A 24,819-nucleotide genomic window follows, 5' to 3' on the forward strand; every position below is an offset into this window, starting at 1 on the left:
CTGTAGAGGGGAAATAAATGGGTGTCATACAACATTCTCATTAAAAAGAATACTAGTACTACTGTTTGATTAATAAGACGAATCTAAAGCATATAATACAACAACATAAACAAATGAAACTTGTGACCTGATAATGGAGTAGATAAGAAGTCAGATCACCAAAGTCATCATCAAAATTTTACTTTCTTCCAGCGCTTTGGTTCAGGTCAAAATCCCAGCAAAAATGACGACATTCACATCAGCCTCAGCTGGACTTCCAGTTTAGTGCTAATTAGCAAATGTTAGCATGCTAACACACTAAATTAAGACAGTGAACCTGGTTAACATATTTAAAACATCAGGGTAACTGTTAGCATCGGCGTCATGGGCACGTCATCGTGCTGTCAATTATCATTTAGCTAAAACCACCACTGTGTCTACGTACAGCCTCACAGAGGCTACATACAGGTTTCCACAGGGTTCTTATCGATACGGGTAAACAAATCCCTTAAATTTCACAGTTCAGCTCATACAATTCCGTCTGTTTTTATGTAAAAAGTGTCTTTGAGAATCTTCAGTCGGTTTGAACTGAGCTGAGGAACTGTGAGAGTGTGAAGCGGGGCCTGGCTGAGGTCAGTTAAGGACGATATCTCACTAGAAGTAGCACATCCTCTCCACCGTGGTCATAAACTTGCTGAATGTACAGTATAATTCTGACTCCCCCCACACGCTCATGATTTTGCTGGAAACACGTCTGGTTTCCACTGCTTTATTAACACGAAGACACCGTTCGGATGATGTTCAGGAAGGTGGTAAAGTTTTTCTTTGAATTTATACATTACTTTATTATCTATTTTAATTTTTTATTATCATTTGACATTAAAAGTTCAGCGACTACACATTTGCTATTTCCTATTTATGAAGTAAGTTGTTTTTTTTTAACAGTTTGATTTAATATAATGTGCCTCACGTTTTTTGATTAAAACGTATGACGCAACAACTCTTTACGCAAAAAAACTGCCCGCACTGTTCAAAAATTAGTTCTTGAAATACATGCTCATCTGCCAAAAAGAAATGCTGTAGCTTTTTTGGGCACTAACAGTTTCACTTATAAGCATATTTGAAAATGTCTCCATTAAATGGAGTTTAGAAAGCAAAAAACTAACAAACTTGTGAACACATTTCAAAGCAAACTGATACCAAAATAAAATTGATTTCTCCCATTGATTTTGTATTTTATAATGTTTTCTCTGAATTAGATGATCTTAAATCAGCCTGTTAGTCACCAGTTACGCACCAGCGTAACTGAAATAATGAAGTCCACCGAAACCACCCAGTTTACCCAGTTTACTGAAGATTTCAATCGTGTGAAGTGAGTGAAGATTGAATTAAGATGCTCGTCATCATCTTGTTTATTGTGAAAGCTTATAGCTGTTTGCACAGTTGCATTGCACAACGGTAAAAATGTATTTGCATTTCATTTATTGTTTGCAGAAAGTATGTAGTGTTATGCTGGCTCTAATTTTTTTTTTTTTTTCATTCACACAACACACACAAGTAAAGTGTAATATAATATATATAATGATGAGATTTGACACACAGTTTTTATGAAAAATCTAATCTACTGAGTTTTTTTTTTTTTTTTTCGCATGCGCTTTTTCAAAAAAAGAATCTCTTGTAAAGGGGCCTTGAAAATGCACTTGACGGCTACATGCATGAAATTGTGCCAAAAGCCTGAGGCTAAGGTTGATGCTACCTCAGGTAACACTGGCTGAGGGAGTTTAAGCTTCCCCGAATCCAATGAGGATGGACAACAGTGCTGCTCACAGCTAACCACCTAAACTGTGAAAGCATCCAGGAACAGCTACCGCACAGTGGAGAAACAGTGGATGTGCTAGTCGTGTGAGGTGCTTTTTTAAAATTTATTTATTTTAAAAAAAAACATAACCTGTAGCCGCACACACTAATGTAGGTAGCTCATGAAACAACTCTGTTTAAGTAGTAAGCTAGTTAGCTGGAAATGCTGACGTTTGCAGCTTATGTTCAAGCAGATACACCGATAATGAGCAGAGAGAATGCATCCCTTATTCTTTTACTCCTGTGTTTCTGGTTTTGGAAAAGATAAAAAAAACAAAAAAAAAAACCACACAACACTGTCCAAACATGGTTTTCAATACAACGTCTTACACTCTGTGTACATACTGTGTGCGACTGCAGTCTAACTTAAGTGTTACATTCTCTTCCGACCTAAGCTCACTCATTGTACGAAGATGGCGTCACTGAGGACATGGTGTTTCCTGCCCATCACTGTCCTCCTCTCCCTGTCCATGGTTCCCACTGTGTCTGAAGTGGTGAAATCGATGTCAGACTGTGACCAGTTTCTTCTTGAGGGAACCCCACCACAGGTCCCAGGGATCTTGGAAGGTGGGAAAATCCTGAACCAGAACCGATACAAATGCATCTGCCAGACTTATAACAACACGAGAAGGTTTGTGACGCTCTACGACATCGAGAGCAAGATTCCAGTGTTTTCTGCAAACAAGTACAGAGGGGAAGAGGAAAGGAGGAGGCCCAGAAACGTCTGGAAGATAGAGCCACAGGTGCGTCTTTCTTTTTGTCTCAGAAAAGATAGAACTAATAAACATAGTATTTTATTTACAGTCCTATTAGCTACTTCTACTAATAATAATGCAACCACCACTAGTCAAGTCAAGTGCAATTTTATTTAGACAGCCCAATATCACAAGTCACAAATCTGCCTCAAGGGGCTTAATCTGTACAGCGTTACGACACCCTCGAGGCGGACAAGAAAAACCCCCAGAGAAACCCTTCTCTGTTGCCCCTCAGGAGGAGCAACAGAGAAGGCTTCCCTCCTCTAGGACGGACGGACGGACACGCAATAGATGTGGAGCAACAAAGTTAGATTTACACGGACAATCAGGACGACTTGCTCATGCATACCAGGGGTACTGTGGATCTGTGTCAATAGCATTGGCACTGGTAGGAGTTTCACAACTACTTTTACTACCCCTTCATTTAGGAGACGTCCATTTATATTAGACGGCTGTCTTAGGTCCTCCAGCGCCATCATTAGGTCAAAGTTTTAATTTGTGCAATACTTTTATTTAAGGCCAAACACCTGAAAAACTAAAAGACAATCCCATCAGCCTGAACTATGCTTTGAGTTTGATGATAATTAGCAAGTGTTAGCATGCTAATGAGCCAAACTAAGATGGTGAGCATGGTGTTATCATGTTATCACTGTTCTTTCAAGCATGTTAGCATGCTAACGTTAACGTTTCGGTCAGATTATCACCGTGCCTGATCACAGAACTACTTGCTTACTAGTGTAGACCCTTAATCTTTTGGTTATTGCCAACAAATCCCATGAAAAGACCAAAACCAGCAATTTGTGAGCCCCAAGCTCACAGATTCCTACTGAAGACGACTGTTAAAAACAGAAATTATAGGGTTTTTAAAACAGCTGGGCACCGTGCGTTACTCAAACAGGAGCAAGTCTTGCATTTGTTGGGGACTACTTTCACTGGTGGATTAATACACAATTTGGTGCTCTAGTGCAGTGATTTTCAACGACCAGGCGGTGTTAGATACAGATGAGTTGACCAACTCACCTAAGATCACCTATGCAGGCGGCTCTTTGAGATATTAGTCAGCTAGTTGTCCATGACCTCAGGAAGTAATAAAACAAAGAGGGTGTTTTTCTGTGAAGCTTTTTCTAAAGGCTACTTTTTAATCAAAAGAAATTTTTACTGTACACTTTATTTACTTACTACTGCTCTACCTGCATCAGTTACTGACCTTCCAACTCTTACAGCTTGAGAATAAACATGGTGACAACATGAGGAAAGTAGAAAAACGGAAGATCTACAATTACCAGGCTGGGGACATAGATTACAGACACAATGGCGCATTTGACAGGGGACATTTATTCCCAAGCTTTTATGCGTTCAGTAAAACTGACAAAATGGCTACCTTCACCCTGACCAACACTGTTCCACAAGCAGGCACCTTCAACAGGGGAAGCTGGAACAGAATGGAGAAGTACATCAAATGTGTTATGGACAAATACTGCAGTAACAGCAATGGTGTTACTGAAGGGTTTGTGGTGACCGGAGCAAGGCCAAGCACCAACAACACCCTCAGTAACAGGATTAATATTCCCTCCACGCTCTGGTCAGCATTCTGCTGCTACAGCTCCAGCATGAAGATGTGGCTAGCAAGTGCGCACTGGGGTGACAATGTTCCGGATGAATCTGATTACAAGTATCTGCAAACTAAGACCTTGGCAGAACTCCATGACGAACTGAGGACGGCGGACTCGGAATTTAAAGTGTTTCCTGGAACGCGGTGTCCTCTCCACACAACTGTCACTGAGTTTCACCCAGAAAATAAAACCTGCCATTGCTCATCCTCCACTTCGACCGATTCAACATCTGGCTCTCTCAGTACATCATCTACTCCTCTCAGCTCCACATCTGGCCCACTCAGATCTACTTCTGCCCCTCCAACTTCAACACTGGTTCCCTTTACTACGTCCTCAACATCTACAACATCTGCCCCCCCAAAATCTAGATCTGGCCCTCTTGCCACCACATCTGGCCCTCCAACTACCACATCTGCTGCTGCCACTTCTACATCTGCCCCCTCACTGTAACATCTGGCCCTCTTACCACCACATCTGGACTCTACACTTCAGCATCTGGCCAAATTACTACAATATCTACCCGTCACACAACTACATCTGGATCTCATATTTCAACATGTACCCCACTCACTGCATCATCAGACCTTCCCAGGTCTACATCTGTCCTCCCAACTACAACATCTGGCCCTATCACTAGCCCACTAACTACCACATCTGGCCTTCCCACATCTCCATCTGGCCTTCATATTACCACATTTGGCTCTGCACATTTGCATCTGGCCTTACCACTACCACATCTCGCCATTTCACCACCACATCTGGTCCTGCAACACCTACATCTAGCCCACCTGCATCTTCATCTGGCGCTCTCGCAGGTCGCACTAAGAACACAACGCTGACCCTTCAATAAACATCTCAAACATCTTGTTGAAATTATGACCTGGGCATTTTATGAAAAAATGACGGTTATGTTATCTCAAAGACAAAATCTGAATATTATCTATTTTCTGTCCTTCTCCTCGTCCTCCAGCTCACATAACAAGATCAAACATACAGTTTCTGCCCTTCCCAACATGTTTCTGTTGATCTTCAGATAGTTTCATTGTTCATATACATGTATCATCATATATATTAATATACCACTAAATTGGTTGACAGTCTTGATGGAATTAATATATCCTCTTTTCTATTTGGAGAATACAGCATATCTTAAGACTCTGTCATGTGGAGTCTGTGAATGATCACTGCACTCTGGCACTAGAGCACCATCTAGTGTCCTTTTTGTATATCTCAGGTCTATTTTAATCTAAATTAGCATATGAATTCTTTAGTTATGGCCAAAAACATGTTTTGTGAGGTCACAAAAAAACCCCACTTTTTTTTTACCTTTAACCTCCCAAATCTAATCTGATCATCTTTGAGTCCAAGTGAAAGTTTGTGCGAAATCTGAAGAAAACATAACGCCACTGGCCACACCGCCGCCGTCGGCACAGAGGCATAAAAATTCAGATTCATAGCAGATGATCCGGATCTGCCCCAAAATGCAATGGTTTCTTCCCTTAAAACAACAGCAAAGACTTATTTGTAGTGAACTCAGTCGTCTTAAAACAATACTCACATGTACACTGAAGCTAATATGAGGCTGCAGCAGCCTTAGGTTGACATATAAAGTAGGTGACTTCCAAAAAAACTAGGAAATTGTGTAGTAGTCAAGAGAAAACTTGTTTATAAACTGACGTCAAAATCCATCAGAGTTCATTACATCAACGTAAAAGTGATTAAATGTCTGTGTTAACAAAAATATTTAAACTTCAAAATGCTGGTATGGATAACTTTACGTATGAGGAAGTTAACACAGTAGCAGAACGAAGCTGCCTCTAACCTACCCAACTTGTTTTTTTGTTTTTCAATCAACAATCCCTAGGAAGAAAAAAAACAACATCTCACTGGTAAAAACACCAAGAGACTGAAAATTAAGTTGTTTCACAATAAACTGCACTGACTATGTTCAATGTCATGAAGGGGGGTTTCTGGGATGACAAATTCTCTGGAACGAAGGCGCAAGATATGTTAGGCTGCGGCTACGCAGACGATCGTTGTTGGCGTTATTATTTTTTTTAAACCTCTTACAACTGAGTTCACTACAAATAAGTCTTTGCGGTGGGGTCATCAGTGAATACTGTTAACGCTTCTCAGTGATACATGAGCCTGATGGCATCTACAGCAAAAAGAATTCGCGTGTTAAAATCTGGTTGGGGTGTGCGTCCTGGATCGGCTCCCAGTGTCCGCCTTAAGGCAGAATGACACCACTCTCCTGATAAAGCGTTTTTCTAAGTAAATGGCGGCGACTCAGTGGTGGCCTCCTCCCTCTCTTCTGAGAAAAAAAATTCAAATTCATGGTAAATGATCCGGATCTGCCCTTTACAACGAGTTCTTCCCTGGCTCCATGACCCCGTCCCTCCACCACAGTTTGGTAGTTTAGTAGTTTTTACATAATCCTGCTGACAAACCAACCAACCAACCAACCAACCAACCAACCAACAGACAGGGGTGGATACAGAACCTCCCTGGCGGAGGTAATAATCCTGCCCCTTCGGACCCCTTCCGGACCCCCTCCAAATCAAACACTGAATCAAACACCCTCTCTGTTCTCAGCTGACGTTCAATTGGTTTACAGTTTTTAATAAACCCTCACTGTCTTATGTTCCAACAACCTGTTTTAGCAGGAATTTTATCATATCAAGGAAGTAAAGACTGCATAATCATAATAATGTACACCTTGTAATGAACTCTTTGAACTGAAGAGTAAATTACACTGTGCGCTCTCACCAGAATGTTATGCGTTATGCTTTTTTGTATTCACTCTCAGTCTTGACAGCGACATTCAAAGTAACTAGGGAGGTGGCTGTTTTAGTCAGAAAATCACAAGAGTGAGATATGCCAAGCAGAACCAGAATTACTGGAAACTATCTTTCTATGGAAATGACAAACATTATAGGGGTTTATTTGATCTAAACCTATCAAGTAAACTCCCTCATCTACAGTTTCACATATCACATCAACATAAAGGATGCATTCAGTAATTGCAATATTGTACGTTCACCAACAGTAAGGATAAAAATATCAAAAAAATCAAATAGCTTACTTGCATTGTTTTCTGCAAGTGATGTATTTAAATACAATTGAAACAATACTTATACTGTAAAAAAAATATACTGTAATATACTGTAACTCTCAAAATACACTATACGGGAAGTATTACTGAAATTTATTGGAGACATCTTTAACATACACTCCTTATACATTACATAATAATAAGCCTAGAATAAATGTAAAGACACAGAACCTATAATAATAGGTTTATATGTTTCACAGATAAATGATATAAATAGCGGAAATACCTATTCCCACGTCCTGCACCAACAATAAAACATTCTGTGCCCATCTGGGCGATAGATGGAGGGAAGACAGTGGTCAAACCTATTTAATATCTGTGAATCCAATTCCACAAAAACTGTAATTTAATAGCATGAATCTTGTAGGCAACCGAAATCTCTCCGCGCTCCTGAAATGAGCTTGGCTTCAGTGCCCTCACCAGAACCAGGATGGACTGCATCCTTGTCTGAAAAATTCTGAATGAATCTTATATGACATGAGGTCAGTATGATGGTCACCGTTTGCTGCAATGGCATAAAAAAAACAAAAAAACCAAAACAAAACACTTGGAAAACTTTAATTTGTAGCCTGCTGCAAATCCGCCTGACACAACAGACTCTGCTCAAATCCAAATACGTTTGCATTCTAAAATAGCGTCTAACATAAGATAATAAAAATATAAAAATATACAAGTGGACCCGTGAAGAACCCTACTTTAGAGTTTGACCATCATTACCACCACTTTATCTTTCCTGTTCTTTTCTTTTGTCTTTTGGGGGAAAAAAATATTCAAAATATTTTAATATAACATCTTTAATCTTAAATCTTAGCATTTATTTGAGCGTAAAAATATTTATTTTTCTTTTAACATTGAGTAATTGCTTTGTACTTGAGAGAAAACTAGAATTACCGCCTCGTGGTTGTTTGCCTCCACCAACCTATCAAGTTGGAGTTTAGATTCACGTCTGTCCAGACTCAAATAATACATGTAGTGAATACTTCAAAAGGAATTTAATAAAAAGGGTATTAGGTCTATTTTATCAAAATTAGCATATGAATTCTTTAGTTATGGCCAAAAACATGTTTTGTGTTTTGTCACAAAAAAAAAAAAAAAAAAAACACTTTTTTTGACCTTTGGCTAATCTAATCTGAATCTGATCTAATCTGATCATCTTGGAGTCCAAGTGACACAAAATTCGCGTGTTAAAATCTGGTTGGGGTGTGCGTCCTGGATCGGCTCCCAGTGTGCACCTTAAGGCAGAATGACACTATTCTCCTGATAAACCGTTTTTCTAAGTAAATGGCGACTCCTCAGTGGTGGCCTCCTCCCATCTGTGTTAGTAAGCGGGAGCACGAGATCTAACCAATAAAGCAGTCACAGTTTTTAAACAACAAAAATGCCCTCAGTAGAGCGCAAAACTTTTGCCAAGGCAAATGTCAAACAACTGACAACGCTCTTCCAAGGAAAAAAAATTCAAATTCACGGTAAATGATCCAGAACTGCCCTTTACAACGAGTTCCTCCCTGGCTCCATGACCCCGTCCCTCCACCACAGTTTGGTAGTTTAGTAGTTTTTACATAATCCTGCTGACAAACCAGCTGACGTTTGATTGAGTCACAGTTTTTAATAGCCCCTCGCTGTCTTATGTTCCAACAACCTGTTTCAACAGGAATTTTATAGTATGCAGGAAGTAAAGATTCCAAAATCGCTGAGCCTTTAAATTGCAGGAGGCCACTCAGGTTTCTCAGTGCTGAACTGAGTGCAGGCAAGCGCTTCTCAAACCCCGTGCAGAAAGAACGACTCACTGCAAATACTGACGCGATGGCACAGAGTGAGTATGAATTATATTAAGTGTTTCTAATATAATGTGTAAAATATTGTACTGATGGTCAGATTGATATCCGACACTGGGGTTTTATTTAGAAACCGAAAAAATGCCTATTTCTTTTTCGTATTTTTAGATTTGTTTTAGTCTTTTGTTGGTGTTTTGTTTTTTAGCATTTGTTATTTTTGGTGAATGCCACATTCCTGTCTATAGGAAGTCCTAAACTGATGGTGGGAGCCGACTTTAAACGTGAACATGACAATGTCAGAGAAGAGTATGGGGGTTAAAGTGTGCCAACAGACATTATTTTACAGTGATAAAGGTAATATACTAAATAAATAAATAAATAAATAAGATTACATTTCAATCATTTAAATTCAAAAACTCAAAGCAAAGCAATTATGACATTTTATTATTCCGTCTATAAAACAGCAACTAATATTTTTTTTATTGGATTTGAAGGGTTATTTTTAAATTTGCTTTTGGAATTTTACTTTTTCTTTTAACTACTAATGTTTTTTCCTATTAAAATCCTTGTCATGGTTCATTTTCTCTCCCTCTTACCCATGACTCCTGTGGCTTCGATCCATTTAATTCACATTTTTATTCGCTGATATCTAACTTTAATTTACACTCACTGTTGGAGTTATAGTACTTGGTGGAGAAAATTTAAAAAAAAAATACGGTCCTATTTTATTTAAGTTATGTTACTGTCGTTTCACGTCATGGATCAATTTTTTTTACTTTGTAAGTTTTTCTACAAAATTTCTACAAAGGTGATCAAGTAATGATCAGCTATTCAAAATATCAATTAAAAATTAGTGATGTTTACTGATTATTGACATTAATGAATTAATGAATTTACATTAGTTGGTGATTACGATCGTGAAAATGACACCAAGCTGCTATAACGAGACACTCAACCAGAGTTGAGACAGTTAGTCCGTTGATCAATATCAAAATAATCAGCAACTATTTTGATAATCACTACATTTTTTTGTTGTTGTTTTTTTTAAGCAGTTTGTTAACAAATGCTAAATATTCTTTGGTTCCGGCTCCTCAAACGAGACGATTTGCTGCTTTTCCCTTGCCGTACATCAATTTTAACTAAAATACTTGGTCCAAACAAGACATCTGAAGACATCACCTTGGGCTCTGGGAAGCTGTGGTGGGCTTTTCTTTTTCTTTTTTGCATTGGTTTTTCACATTTTATAGACGGAACGATTAATTGTTTAATTTAAAAAAATAGTTGGCAGATTTAAAAAAAACAGAAAAAAAAAAAACAGTTCTATCTAAAGGGTTTTTATTTTAACATCCCTGCAAGCGAACTTTTATACTGTATGGTTGATTTTCTTACTAAAATCCCTTTGAACGGTTTCCTCCAACACCTAAATCCAGATGTGAGAAGAGAAGAGTCAATAAATCCATTATTTTTTATTATCGATTGATCAGTGGATTATTGGCCCATCAAAGTGTCAGAAAATAGTGAAGTGTGTTTTTTCTGACTAGCTTATCCTAAATGTGTTTACTATCAGATAAGACAAAGAAATACAACAAATCCTTACATTTCTGAAAAAAATCTTTATTTTATTTAATTTTATTAATTTTTTTAATATTCCCTTAAAACGACTTCTTTTAGTAGAGATGGAAATACAACATTATTTATCATTAAATATCAGGTCTTTATCAAGGAAATTTTTTTTTTTTTAATTAGGATTAGTGCATTCATAAAGCCATTTACATGTATCTGTAATTTTTGAAAGCACAATAAGTAATTTACCCATAATGTGTCTAGTAAAAATAAGTATGATGGCTGGAGAACCTCTGACTTCACTGCCCCCAGCTTGTCTCTATCGAGCTCGTGTTGAATTTCTGTTTTTGTGTTTATACTGTTTTTTGGGGTTTTTTTTTTTCTCTGTTGTAGCGATTAAGAGCGTGGACTTCCACTGCCAGGCGAACAACACCGCCCACCACACCATTGAAATTACAGCAAAGCAGCTGATCGTGAGACGGGGCCAGTCCTTCCTCCTGACCCTGAACATGACACAACCTTTCGATAACTATGACGAGCTCATCCTCACCGTGGAGACGGGTAGATCACCACACACTTCCAGGGTTTCTATATACAGTAGTGTGCAGCTACGAAGTTTTGTTTTTTTTTTGTTTTTTTTTTTTTAAACAGGCCAGGGATGCTTCTTTTCTGTGCCGCTTTTCTGTCATGTCACGGTGAAAGCTAAAGCACTGTAGCTAGCTGGCAAATGTGAATCGAAAAAACAGCAGAGAAAAACACTCTCAATCCTACTGGTATTTACATCTAGATTTATACCTCCAGTGTTTCAAATAAAATATCTAGAACTATCGAGCTTTTAAAGGCTGTGCTTACAATAAAAATTCTCAATGTCGTACTTGGCAGGCAGAACATCTCTACATGAACCCAAATCCCATACTGATGCGCAGCTCCCATTTCTAAATTTATATCTCTAAACCAGTCGAAAGTGGAAAACAAAAAATTATTCTTTCATTTTTAGTAATGAGCTGCTGCTGATTGCACACAAGTAAAAGTAAAGTGGTTTGTGATGAGTTTACCAGGAGAAAAACCTTCAGAGGAAGATTCATTAGTCATGGCTTACCATGTTAAAAGGACTGATTGTAATACATTTCAACTAATGATATTCTCACAAGTGTTCGTTACCAATTCATGGTCATTATAGTTCACTGTTTGTTTTTTTAAACGACAGGATTTCACATCTGCTGCCTGAAATTCTCTCTGGATTTTTAGCTTCTGGAGAGTTCACCTCCCTCACATCAAGGCTAAAAAAATAAAAATAAAAATAAATAAAGCCCCAAACTGAATTAAAGAAATAGGCCCTTCCACGGCCTCACATATAAAAAAATCATTTGCACAAGACTGATGCCAGTAGCTACCATCGTAAACTATGTCGGGATCATTTCCTAAAAGGTATGAAAACATTCAGTTGACACCCACAGTGATACTGTGATGTGGACTCTTCGGTGCACCTATACAAAATCCCTTGTGGGACTTCTGGGATCAAACGAGTCTATCAGGATGGTGGTGCAGGTAGTGCTTCCAGCATATACACTTACAGACTTAAATATCAATAAACACCGACTGGTGGCCGAAATGTTTCAATGTGTTAGGTCCTTTACAGGAAAATACATCCGTTGTTTTCACTGGATGTCGTTCTCTTACAATGACGATGCCTCAGATTTCAGTTCTTTTGTCGACTTAACATAGTAATGCAACGTTTCTAAAATTAAACCATGAAATTTTTTTGTTTTAAGTTGATGAAGACCGGAAACTTTTTCACTTCTTTGATTCCAATATCATAACTGATTTAATTGTTAGATGATTGGCTAAGATGCATCAAGACTGGAATTTTGCTCAGTGTCTGAACTCCCCATTGTGATTACACTGCGTTTTGCATTTTTATGATTGACCTCAATGTCAGTTAGAAATGAAAGCAGGAAATCTGAAGTTTGACTAATCAGTGTGTTGATAATATGTAAGAATGAGAAGAACAACAGATGAAATGCCTACATACAATACATACATGATCTCTTTCACCCACCTGTCCTCTGCCTTCCTTACCTCAGGTTCGTATCCATCAGAGAAGTGTGGTACTCGGTCTCAGATGAGTAACCCGTCCCTCATGTCCATCCAGTACACCAGTGACGTCAAGGCGATATGGCGGTACAGTATTAACAAGAGCCCCAACATGGCGCGCGGTATTGTGACCCTGTCCGTGACCCCGCCGGTTGACGCTCCTCTGGGCAAGTACTCGCTGTCTGCAGAGACCAAGACGGGAAAGACCACCCTGGGAACCTTGGTGGTGCTCTTCAACCCCTGGTGCTCAGGTGGGTGTCGTTACTGGAACCCTGACGAAAAAAAAAGAAAAAATACGTGACTAAGATGTTCCACAACTGATGTGAAGCACATCCATTTAGAGGTTTTCACAGGTCCACTCCATTCTGAGGAATTGATGGATGGATCTGGCTCTTTTCATACTGCTGCCGGTGTTGGTGTCATCTTTCTGTTAAAATCTGTTCGGGTCGCCATTTTTAAAAAGATGAATTTATGCATGTCAGGTTCAGCTAGGTCCATTTCGGATTGGACGAAGGCCTCTACTTCCAAAACCTAAAATTGAAACTGTGTTTTGTTATAACTGTTTGTCGCATGGTGGGTTTCCCTCCAAATGTAGTGGAAATTTTAACCAAATTTCGAGGGGATGACAAAACATGACTTAAGAGCTCCAATCAAATTTGTGTTTGTTTCATGTATTAATTTGAGGAATGTTACAGTCTCCTCGTTGTTCCACACATGTCTAATGTTTTCATATGGCGCTATTTTCAGTCTCTTCAGTGGAAGTTACGGTCACATGCTTCATCTATGTCAACACAAGAACAAATATCTAATGTCAGGACAATTACTGCAAAAATATAATGAAATATCTATTAATTACCAATGTGCTTTACAAAGAAGCTTTTAAGGATCAACCTGCTCTAAATGATGTTTGAATAAATTTGTTCTAGGCTGCTTGAGAGATTGCAGAAACTAGTGTAATGCCAAGTTGCATTATTGTGACTCGTGATATACATATTCTAACTTCTGTTACGTTTTTCGAGCAACAAAAGGCTGCTGTAGTTGTGCAACATTTAAGAGCAATGGGAAAAAACAGGGAAAAATTTAAGGGGAGGTCTCATCACTACAGTGTGTTTTATGTGCATATACGGATGTTAGCATTATACTTGTGTGTGTTTGTTTGCAGAGGACTGGGTGTATCTTGGTGACGAGAGGGAAAGACAAGAATATGTGATTAATGAACAGGGAGTCATCTATGTAGGGACGTCAGATTTTCCCACTCCAAGGAACTGGGTCTTTGGACAGGTGAGCATTAGAATGATGCTATACTTGCGTTTTACTTTGTATTATGGCTGCCCTGTGTTGCTTCAGAGCATTGGCTGAGCTTGTTCTCAGAGATTGCTGCGTTCACAATAAAAATATTACAGCAGTTGTTTTTTGTTTCAATTTCCGGAAAAAAGTAGGTGACGCCATTTACGTGACAATGATCTCTAGCTGGCATGTGAATTATGACAATGACAAAATCTGTCTACAGACATAAACACTTGCCAAAGTCCTCAAAACCGCCTCTGGTAGTCCCCGCTACAGTAGGTATCTGCAGGACCTCATTCTGCAACGATGACACTCTCTCACACACACACACACACTCACACAGAGAGACTCACAAGCTCAAAACAGTAGGAGTCACGCTGTCGCAGATTTTAAAAATACTCATATGAATCATTTTTGTGATGGTCATGTGTTATGGTTTTGGATTGAACTGATAAAAAATATTATCCTGCCCATAGGGGTGCCAGACCAGAAAATGCTCAGATCTATATTTTGGAAGGCAATGAGAAATTGCAGTAAATTGAGTGGACAATGTCTTTCGCACCACAGTTCCAAGTTTACACGTCAGTAGAAGCAATTATATCAGGAGCCTTAGAAACAAACTGAAGGGGCAGCCATGGATCAGGCAGTATGTTTGTCAACTGGAAGCTCTAACTTGTATCTTCTTACCCAGTTTGAGGAGGACATGGTGGACATTTGTCTCAAGATGCTGGACGTCAACCCAAAACACATCAAAGACCCAGCTGATGATGTCTCTGCTCGCTGTAACCCCATCTATGTTAGCCGTGTGGTCAGCGCCATGGTAGGACCAGAATTTTTTAAAGACTTATGCTTTGATTTACTTTATTTCTATCCATTTCCCAAATTGCCTTTTGACAGTAAGCAATGTACATTTACCCACGTCACCATCTGCATGTAGTACTTACTTATTACTTGTGATGGAGTACGTTTTATTGCTGCACTTCTATGTTTGTTTAAAGTAATTAAAAGAATTTGAGTACTTCTTGCAGCACTGGCAAATACAAAATAACTATCCACAACAATATATCGCTTATGGTCATTCAATGGCGGACGGTAAAATTGAGATCTTATCTAATCTCCAGATCAACTGTAACGATGATCAAGGTGTGTTGTACGGACGATGGACTGATAATTATTCTGATGGAGAAAGGCCCACCTCCTGGCTTGGCAGCCTTCGCATCCTGCGGAAGTGGTATAAAACAAACTGCCGCCCCGTCAAGTATGGGCAGTGCTGGGTGTTCGCTGGTGTAATGTGTACAGGTACTGTACATGCTGTCTTGCTCATGTGCATCACAGTTTTGTCGTCTAATATTCGCAGGACTGAAATACTGTTTGACTTTATCATTAACTTCCAAACATTGTACTTGTTTCTGTGCACGTACGTGTTTATGATTCCAGTGATGCGGTTCTTTGGTATCCCATGTCGCGTGGTCACAAACTTCCAGTCAGCTCATGACACAAACGACAACCTCACTGTTGATACGTTTTATGGCAAACAAGGAGCACAACCCAAGCAGAGCCCCGACAGTATCTGGTAAGACAAGTGGTCAGACTGATATGATCCAAACAAACAGCCAGTTTTGTTATTCTGTTTTGTTGTTATTTCAGTCAACAGGGTTATATTATTATTATTGGCCAGATGTTTTTGTGAAAGGTCCAGTCCTCTACTAAAATGGTTGTGGTTAATTAGAATCAGCATTATGCCTTAACATCAATATGCTGGAGAGAATTCTACCCATTTTACTTCCTTTTACTTGGGGCAGGTTTGTGTTGGAGCCACAATACAAATAACAAATAAATGTGTGTTGTACTATGAATGGTTTTCGTTCGACTGTTGAGTTCCGATGACGCTTGCAGAGCTCTCTTCAGAGGAATTCTACAAACTGAGGGTAAAACAAAGAGAAGCCAGAGGAGTATGAAGATAAAGCCTTACCACGTATTAAGCAAACACAGCTCTAACTGAGCATGCAGATCTAAAACTTTTGCTTCTGCCACTGTGGTCTGGCAGGGCTCTTGGCTATCTGTTCATAACAGATGTTATGTTGGAGTAGGCTGTACAACATATAATCGACAGTCCTCTCCTTCAGTCAAACAATATTAACATGATCCTTTCCTATCCCTGTTTGGGTGGTCATATGGCAATTGCCAAATCCACTACACATATACAGACATTACAGGCAAACTGCCCAAAACATTTGATTAGTTTAGACTAGAGTATTTGATTATTCTTCGGACAAGGCCGCTTAGCAGGTGTTATTACCAAACACAACCATTTCCCACAGTTTTAAAAAAACTTAAATTCTCTGTTCACAAACATAACAACCAGTCAACAATACTGCGGTACTGCCACACAAACACCCTTGTAACCACTATGTATACCTATACCAACCAACCCAAACACCCTATGAACTATTTATAATACTCTGTCAACCATCCATCACCCTAGAAACCACTTAGCAACCAAATACTAACACCCTGACAACCATCCAGAACATCACAAAAACAACCTAGTAATACCCTAGCAATCAGTCAGGTGCCCCTAGCAACCAGAAAGCACCATTAGGTCCCATCTTTGAGAACGCTGAGGACTGGGATAGGCTGAGAAATTAATCTGTGTCATGCAGGAACTTCCATGTGTGGGTGGAGGGATGGATGAAACGACCAGACCTGAAGAAAGATGGCTACTATGATGGTTGGCAGGTCTTGGATCCCACACCACAGGAAAAGAGCGAAGGTGAACACAATTTTGTTTTTGTTTTTTAGAAATAAGTGCCCTCTGACAGATTCACAAATGGATAACTGCAAGAACAGCTACACCCGACTAGGGCGATAGTTCCCTACAGAAACTAGGAGAAGTTTAATAAAAGTACAAACATGTTTCACAGGGTTCAATCGCAGGCCCTGTCTTTTTAAGATTAATCTTTGTGTTCAATTTACAGATGGGTCCATTAAATAAATAAGATAATAAGTCAAACTTTGTTTTTCTCACCCCAGGACAGTACTGCTGTGGTCCAGCACCAGTCAAGGCCATCCTCGAGGGCCACACTACGCTGAAGTATGACGTGCCATTTGTCTTTGCTGAGGTCAACGCTGACATTGTCAAGTGGATGGTCAGTACTCATACTTAATGTACGACAATGAGCCAAAACCTTATGACAACTCACAGAAGAAGCAAATAAAGCTGATCATCTCATAACAGTGGCGCACGTCAAGGTCTCGGATATACAGTAAGCGAACAGTTGGTTCTCGTAGTCAATGTGATGGATAAAGGAAGAAATGGAAGGGTGAGAAGATTTGAGCCGCTTTGACAAGACCTAGATTGTTATGGCCAGACGACTGGGTAGAAGCATCTCCGAGCCTTGTGGAGCTGTTTTTGCTTAATTGCTTAATTTGTCCATTTTTCTTCTTTTGTTCTGTTCAAATGCTACCTGTTACACATTCTACAGGAATTGAAACCTCTTTTACAGTTTCACTTCATTGAACTTTCTACCAACTTTGGTTGATTTAAGACTTTAAAAGAGCCCAATTCCCAGGTCATGTCACAGTTTTCCTCCTCCACTACTATTTTCTCTATTGTAATCATTTTCTATAGGTTACAGTGAAATTGATAGCAACTCTTAGACACCTTTACCAAATCAAAACTCATTCGGCATCTTAAATGCACAACCAGATTACAGTTACATGAACTTTCGCTTAATGGTGACAGTTTGAGCCCAGCAATTATTCAGTTGATAAGGTTAAGAAGGAATAATTATTGTGTAAGTAAGCACACATGCAGGTACACTGATAAAATTCCTTTATTTATCTTCCTTGTGACACAGAAAAGAATGCCAAATATCTTATTCTTTTATGTCCCTCTGCTCAGGTCAGTGCTAATGGTTCAAAGAGGAAAATGAACTCCGACACCACTACAGTGGGTCAGAGCATTTCTACCAAGGCTGTTGGCTGCAACAGGAGAAATGATGTCACAGACAACTACAAATACAAAGAGGGTAAATACTACCTGGTAATACAAATATACTCTCTATCTTTTGAATTTCAAATATCACCCTGTAGGCCTGTGGCACTGAAAACCTTGTTGCCAGCTCCTTCTGGAAGGACAGCAACCATAGTCAGTTTTGTTTCACAGCAGTTACGATGGATTCCTGTGCTAACCCATAACTCCATGACTCCAACAGAATATCTTGGGGAGAATGGCCATATGGGATATGTGTCAAATCCAATTAACACATGCAGATAGTCTTTAATGAGATATTCTTTTGACAGGGCCATTGAGCTGATGTTCTTTTGAAAGACAGTCAATTGCCAAAGTACTAAAAGCTTAAATTCCCAGATCCCAAACATTACAAAAAGCCATCCGTACAGACACTATGGGTACTACCTAGCAACATCCCAGCAACTACCCCAAACACCCTATAACCATTATATCTAAGATTCCCATCAACCATCTCCAGAAATGAAAGAGCAACATCCAAGCGAGCATTTGGCAACCAATCTTTAAGACCTTACCATCTTGTAACAACCTCGCAGCTACCTGAAAAACTACAGGCTTCGAGAGCAAGCACAAATGTATTCATCCAGACACTGTTTGGCCGAATCAAAGGATATATTAGTTTTCCTATCGTCTTCATTGTACTTTTTATGAGTGTTTAAAACGTTTTTTAGCGGGTTTCTTTTCTGTGGCTCTCAGCCCTTAATTTAATTAAATGATCGGCATTTTCCCATCAGGCAGTGCAAAGGAGAGGCAAGTCTTCGTGGATGCAGTCACCAGACTGAACTCAGGAGGTGTTCAAGCGGGTGATACAGGAAAGTTGCAGCAGAAGATGGTGATGAAATTGGAAAAGGTAAAACCCAAGCTGCTGAGGTGCAATGTGAAACTTATAATTCAAGCTGGTGACGTGCTACCTGAGCATGCTATGATGAACATCTGCGGCTTGACTGCGTTAATTTAGATATTTGAAACTCGTGTCCAAACTGGCTTTCAAGTCAGCAAGAAGTAGGGCCCAATGTCAAACTTCCAACATTTTTGGTACTGACTGAAATGTATCTAAAGCTTTAAACTTAACATCAGTATGCTAACATGTCCACAATGACGGTAAATAGTAAAATGGTAAATGGCTGCATTAATACTGTACTTATCTCCAAAGCATTTTACAATTTGCATAACATTCATCCATCTACACGCACATGATATTTATCAAGTATAATGTTTACTTAGGTTTTAGTTTAGCTTTTACTTTACGCTAACATCTGCTAAATAATAGCGGACACAAAGAACAGAAATACATTCATTTTGCAGGGTTTTTTTTTGTCATATACAAAAGCATTAGGCAACATAAAATCTTGACCTGATGATGGTGCTCCATGAAAAGTCAGAGGATCACCAACGTTATAGAGCTATATCATCTGCAACTTATGAACGTCGGTACAAAACTTTGTAATAAATCATCCAATAGTAGCTGAGATATTTCAGTTGCAACCAATCCTGGTCATATTCTTCAAAGAAAGGTATCAAAAATGGTATCGTTTTTGTACTGAGACAAAAAGTCAGGGATCGTATTGATAGTATTTCAACAATACCCAGCCCTGGCTAGAAGTCATTCTAATAACTAATGGCAGAAAAAAGGAAATACATACAGTAAATAATTATTTGCAACATTAGAACTGGGCGGCTTCATTACAACACATTATTGAGAAAAAGAGAAAAAACAAAACAAAAAACAAACAAACAAAAACAAAAACAAAAAAAACAAAAAAACAGAAAAGCCTCAGGGGACCACATTTTGATTTCAGTGGCAAAAGAGAAGGACATAGTCAAAATTTGTTTGTGGATTTCGTCTATATAGAACCATCACCAACCTTTTATTTTTTCTACACCAGGAGACCATGGTGCAAAGTGGTCAGGACATTAAGCTGAAGCTTAAGTTGTGCAACAAAGATCACATCGATAGGACAATGTCCATCTCTGTCAGTGCCCAGGCCATGAGGTACAACGGCATACCAGCATGCCACATCCTGAGCACAGTGCAAGAGAAGGCGCTGCGGTCTGGAAAAGGTCTACTATTATTCTCTTATTCTTAAGCTTTTAAGAATGTTTAACATTAGACCACAGATTCTTGTTAAAGTCCTTACAACCAATTTTTAAATCTTCAAAATTTTATCACCATCAAACTGAACAAATTAGCTCCTCAAGGTCAGACACTATGTGACATAAAAGATATCATGGATGTACTGTAATTTGATGCTGTTTAAAAATATGGAATTGAAAAACAGGCTTTTACAGAACTCCCTTGGCAAAATGGAACTATTTCAAACAGTTTGTTTAAACTCCACCTTAAGTCTCAATATAGTATCTAAAATATAATCCAAACACACTGAATGCATGGTGATATGCATTTTCCTTTTCTTCCGACAGAGGTGATCATACCCATCTTGATCCCATTCCGGGCCTACAGTGACTACATGGTGAACTGTGACAGCATGAAGGTTTCAGTCATGGCCATGGACCCTCAGCGAGATGATGACATCTACCAATCTGAGATTGACATGTCTCTGCAGCAGCCTCCCCTCTCTATGAAGGTCAGTGAAATCCTCCGATGTTTACTATGTAAAAATGCAAGGAATTGTTTGATTGAGCACGCTGGGAAATGGCAGTACAGTCATGTTGTTAACTTAAGTTGACAACAAGATACTGGCAGTCTGAAATGGGAATGACTAGTCGCTAACAACTACATCTTGTTTTCACAGTAACTGAGCTCACAAACAAGTTCTGTCAGTCCATTTTTGCGTGCAGCGACAGAGGAAAAAGCAACTGCGTAAGAAACCAGAGGCGAGGTCCACAGCCATGCTAGCAGTAGATAAAGTTATTACAAGTCATGCTGACGGGAAACAAATATCTGTACTAAAATTCAACGAAAGCCATTTGACATTTCGCGCTAAACCACAAAAGTCGGTCACCATAATTTTTAAGATACATCCTCTGGGGATTTTGAATGTCTTTACCAAGTTTTGTGCCATTCCATCTGGTAGATATTTCACCAGACAAATTAAAACTTGACCTGCTGGTGACGCTAGCGGGAAAAAGTCAGAAGATCACTTAGGTCATTGGGATTCATCCTCAGGGGACCACAAATGTCTGTGGTAAATCTGTGTCATGGCAATCCATCCAATAGTTGTTGAGATATAACAGTCTAGAGCAACCAATCACCAGACCGACGCTGCGATTCCTAAAGAAACTCACTGTTCTTAAGTCAGCAGCACCTTTCACATCTTGCAGCTTGACTGTGAATGACTTGTATTAACTCTCAAGATGCTGTGGATACACACAGGTGTGTGTATGCATGGGTGTGTACCAGGTCAAGTACATCAATGTTGTGCTTTGTGTGTGTTTTAGGTTTTGGGTGAGGCCCGTGTGTACCAAGAAATGACCATGGAGGTGGAATTTACAAACCCACTCAATGTTACGCTGAGAAACTGCTCTCTGACTGTCACTGGTAGTGGCATGTACAAATTTGAAATCAAGAAGAGGTTAGTATGCGGTTCCACTGTTTAAACCTCCGGAACATAAGAGTTGTAGATATACTCAACCTGCAAGTGACTCGGATTTTGATGACCCTGTACATTTAAAGAGGTCCTTTTGCGATTTACATAGGCAAATGTCCATCATAATCTTTCACTCAGATAAACCAGAGACTTTTTGTGCGATTGGCTGTATCTTGAGAAATGTTTGGAAACACATTTATTACGCTCAATACGTCTGTGAAGTGTCTCCGGCTGTTGTTCGCCTAGAAATACGTCCAACACACAACTCCCCGTAAAAACGTAAATTCCTGTTTTTACATTTCTGTTTGTGTACGGATTAGACAAACAAGATATAGCGTGTTAATTAGTGAGCTTTAGGATGCTGGAGGGTGGATTTTGTTACCTTTGAGAAGAGCGAGGCTTGCTGTTTCCCCCTTGCTTCCAGTCTTTATGCTAAGCTAAACTAAGCCGATTGTCTCCTGACTCCAGCTTTGTATTTCACATACGGACATGAGGGTGGTATCAACCTTCTCATCCAACTCGCACAGAAAGCAAATAAGTGTATTTCCCAACCAAGTAGAGCCCGAGTAGAACAACTAGCCTTGTTTATCAAAATGATGTTTTTAATTTTAAGGGTTTTAGATCGTTTTGGAACTCAAGTGTGAACAACATAAGCCATTAAAAAAAGCAAGTGCTGCAGGGTGATTTTAACCTTGTATGTGTGTTATCAGTGACCTCGGGGAGTTGGCGCCTCATGCCACACTGAAGGTTGCCATCAAAACGATTCCCCTCAAGCTTGGGCCGAGGATTGTGGTGGGCGACTTCAACTGCAGCGGCTTCAGAGACGTGGTGGGCAGCTGCTATGTCAACGTCAAGCCCTGAAGCTCTGCCTATGTGCAGTATTTACCATCCTGTATGTTTTTGCTGTCTCTGATTAAGGCTAAAGCAAACAGGACAGTCATTATTCATGCTGTGGTTAAGGGTTTTTTTTTTTCTCCACAATTTTAACTTAAGGCATTGGATGTGTGATCCCCTTACAAAAGCCTTAAAAATGTGTTGAATGCGTTTTGTTTTAGTTCTATAAATGATTAGTCACAACAATTTTCATAATCTATGAATCATTTAAATCATTTATCAATCATAAATCTCTTAAACATGAGAAACAATTGCTTTTTCTTGGTTTGTTTGTTAAATATCAATTGGACAGTTGGTCAGCTGGTAAGTTTGGGCTTCCGGTAATGTTGTATTACACATTTCTGTCTTTTTTCTGTCTTACAAATTATAGAGAAACAGGGACAGGGTATCTTACTAAGGCTTAAAGATTTTTTTTTTCCTTCAGTTTTTAGTTCGAGATATTGATTTTTAGCTAAATGTGAATTTGAAAACTGTATTTTCACATCGCTATTTCATAAATGTCACATTAACTCAAGTATTTACTTACAAAACCAAACGGAAACTATGCAAGGGTGATGAGAAATGTCTGATTTGAGATCATTAGTGCACAGACCTTTAAAAAATGGGAAATGTATCTGTAAAATCATGATTGTAATTGCAGAAATATAAAATCTGAATACATGCACAGAGCTGTTTGGTAGTGGAGTTTACAGAGGTTCAATTAAAGTGTGTTTCCAACCAAGTAAAGCTTCTTGATGCCTTGACTAAAGGTTAATTTTTTTTTTTAAAGAAATCTTATCAAAACCTCGCAAATAAAAGGTTTTTGGCTTTTATGTTATTAATGTTGCTGTATGATAATAGCAAACTGCCTTCATATGTTTGGCAAAGCACTGAAAGTAATGCTCGTTTACTTGTTTGCATATAAAGCTCTTCATTTTCTAATTTACTCTACGTCGCCATGCTACAGTACACCAGGTGCATCAAACCTTATTAATTACAGTCTCATTTTTGTTGCAGTTGGTTCTTTAATATGGAATAATATTCAAAACGTTTGTTTTTCAAATGAATTGGCTTGATACTCTTTGGGCTTTTGGCTAAAAAAAAAAAATAAAAAAAAAAATAATTTTATGTGGACAGGATTTGTAATTACTTTTTCACATTTTAGTGATACTGACCAGGGGCGTACTCGGTTTCGTTGCGTACTACATGTGGACTCATGAGAGTCGAGAAATCGCAGTAAAAAAATGTCGAAGATTTGTTTGAGGTAGTTTAAACGGCGCCTCCTTTACAGAGTTTGTCCACCACATAGAACTCACGCGATTATTTTTACAGTGTACAATATCCCGCTCGGTATCGTGGCCACCACTCTTTAATAAACAAATACAAAAGATCCTTATCGAAGACGATTGTTCTGTGTCTATGTAAAGAATGAAAATCAGTTGATCGAATGATCTTATTGTTCTCTATTATCAGTATCGTTTTCGGCCTCAAGATTCCAGGAAGTGGTGGGCTTGAGTGCACAGATCCACCATCAGTACTGATTTACAGAAGGTTTTTGTCAGGGGGGGAAAACCCATTTCTCGGGCCACTTTGAGCAGCACCAACACCATCAGCACATTTTGGCTGTAATTTGATCACGTTTTTCTACATTTTCAGCCGCTTAACCTCGAGTGTGTAGTGAGAACGAGTTTAACATTGCCATATCGTAACACTAACTAACTCGTAACCACCGTAAATGTGAGGCTGTTTCCAGGCACCTGCGTAAAAATGTGCTTCTATTATCATTAACAATTAAATTTTTGGCATGAAAGTCTTATCCATATAACAACTATCAACCTAGACTGAATGGGATATGTCCTTACTGCATATTTCAGGAGTGCAGATTTAATGTAATTTCCTTAATCAATTGCTGAATGATCAATAATTGATCAAATCATTTAAAGCTTTTAGAAATACAAATTGCAACTCAATGAAATTGTCATTTAAACATTTGACACGGGGCATTTTCTAAGAAAAAAACAGGTAAATTTAGGTATTTGATTCATAAACTAAATTTTTTGAGAAAACTGTCTCACCACAAGGTCCATTTATAGTAGCTGTTTTAGTGCTTTCGATCACATCCAATGATCTTCATCTGCAGTTTTTTCTCAGTTGCTCTAATTTTCTTTTGGGAAAAATTGTACTTTCTTGAGTCTTCAAATGCGTTGTTTTTTCCGACCATCAGTCCAGAACCCAAATATATTCAGTTTCCACAATATAGTTGTAATATACAACTTGATTTCTGATAAATGTGGTCGTGTGGTATTTTCACTGTTTTCTGAGAAGCT

At 38.9% G+C, this 24,819-nt stretch overlaps 2 protein-coding genes across 5 annotated transcripts in view; one reads left to right on the plus strand and one right to left on the minus strand.

The window, feature by feature from the left end:
* The window catches only part of txk (TXK tyrosine kinase), a 64,786-nt gene that overhangs the window by 36,517 nt on the left and 3,450 nt on the right, over positions 1-24,819 (minus strand). For all 4 annotated transcript variants that reach the window (XM_040140784.1, XM_040140783.1, XM_040140786.1 and 1 more), the window contains exon 2: positions 12,737-13,023. The gene's annotated coding sequence lies outside the window, so the exon portion shown is untranslated. The remainder of the gene's footprint in view (positions 1-12,736; positions 13,024-24,819) is intronic.
* LOC120797735 (protein-glutamine gamma-glutamyltransferase 2-like) lies at positions 9,123-23,217 on the plus strand. Its single transcript, XM_040141582.1, has 15 exons — positions 9,123-9,132; positions 11,051-11,218; positions 12,742-13,002; positions 13,914-14,032; positions 14,730-14,858; positions 15,160-15,337; positions 15,476-15,611; positions 16,702-16,811; positions 17,072-17,187; positions 17,943-18,069; positions 18,806-18,921; positions 19,958-20,132; positions 20,493-20,656; positions 21,471-21,604; positions 22,330-23,217. Exons 1-15 carry the CDS (start codon positions 9,123-9,125, stop codon positions 22,478-22,480), a joined length of 2,094 nt encoding a protein of 697 aa, XP_039997516.1. The 3' UTR covers positions 22,481-23,217.

Source organism: Xiphias gladius, chromosome 12, assembly GCF_016859285.1.
Source record: "Xiphias gladius isolate SHS-SW01 ecotype Sanya breed wild chromosome 12, ASM1685928v1, whole genome shotgun sequence".
Lineage (NCBI taxonomy): Eukaryota > Metazoa > Chordata > Actinopteri > Istiophoriformes > Xiphiidae > Xiphias > Xiphias gladius.

Bases quoted from the DNA above. Each gene is read 5' to 3' on its own strand.
- LOC120797735 (XM_040141582.1), top strand. The intron at 11,219-12,741 runs GTAGATCACCAC...TCCTTACCTCAG, and splicing joins CATCCTCACCGTGGAGACGG to GTTCGTATCCATCAGAGAAG. The intron at 14,859-15,159 runs GTAGGACCAGAA...TCTAATCTCCAG, and splicing joins GCCGTGTGGTCAGCGCCATG to ATCAACTGTAACGATGATCA.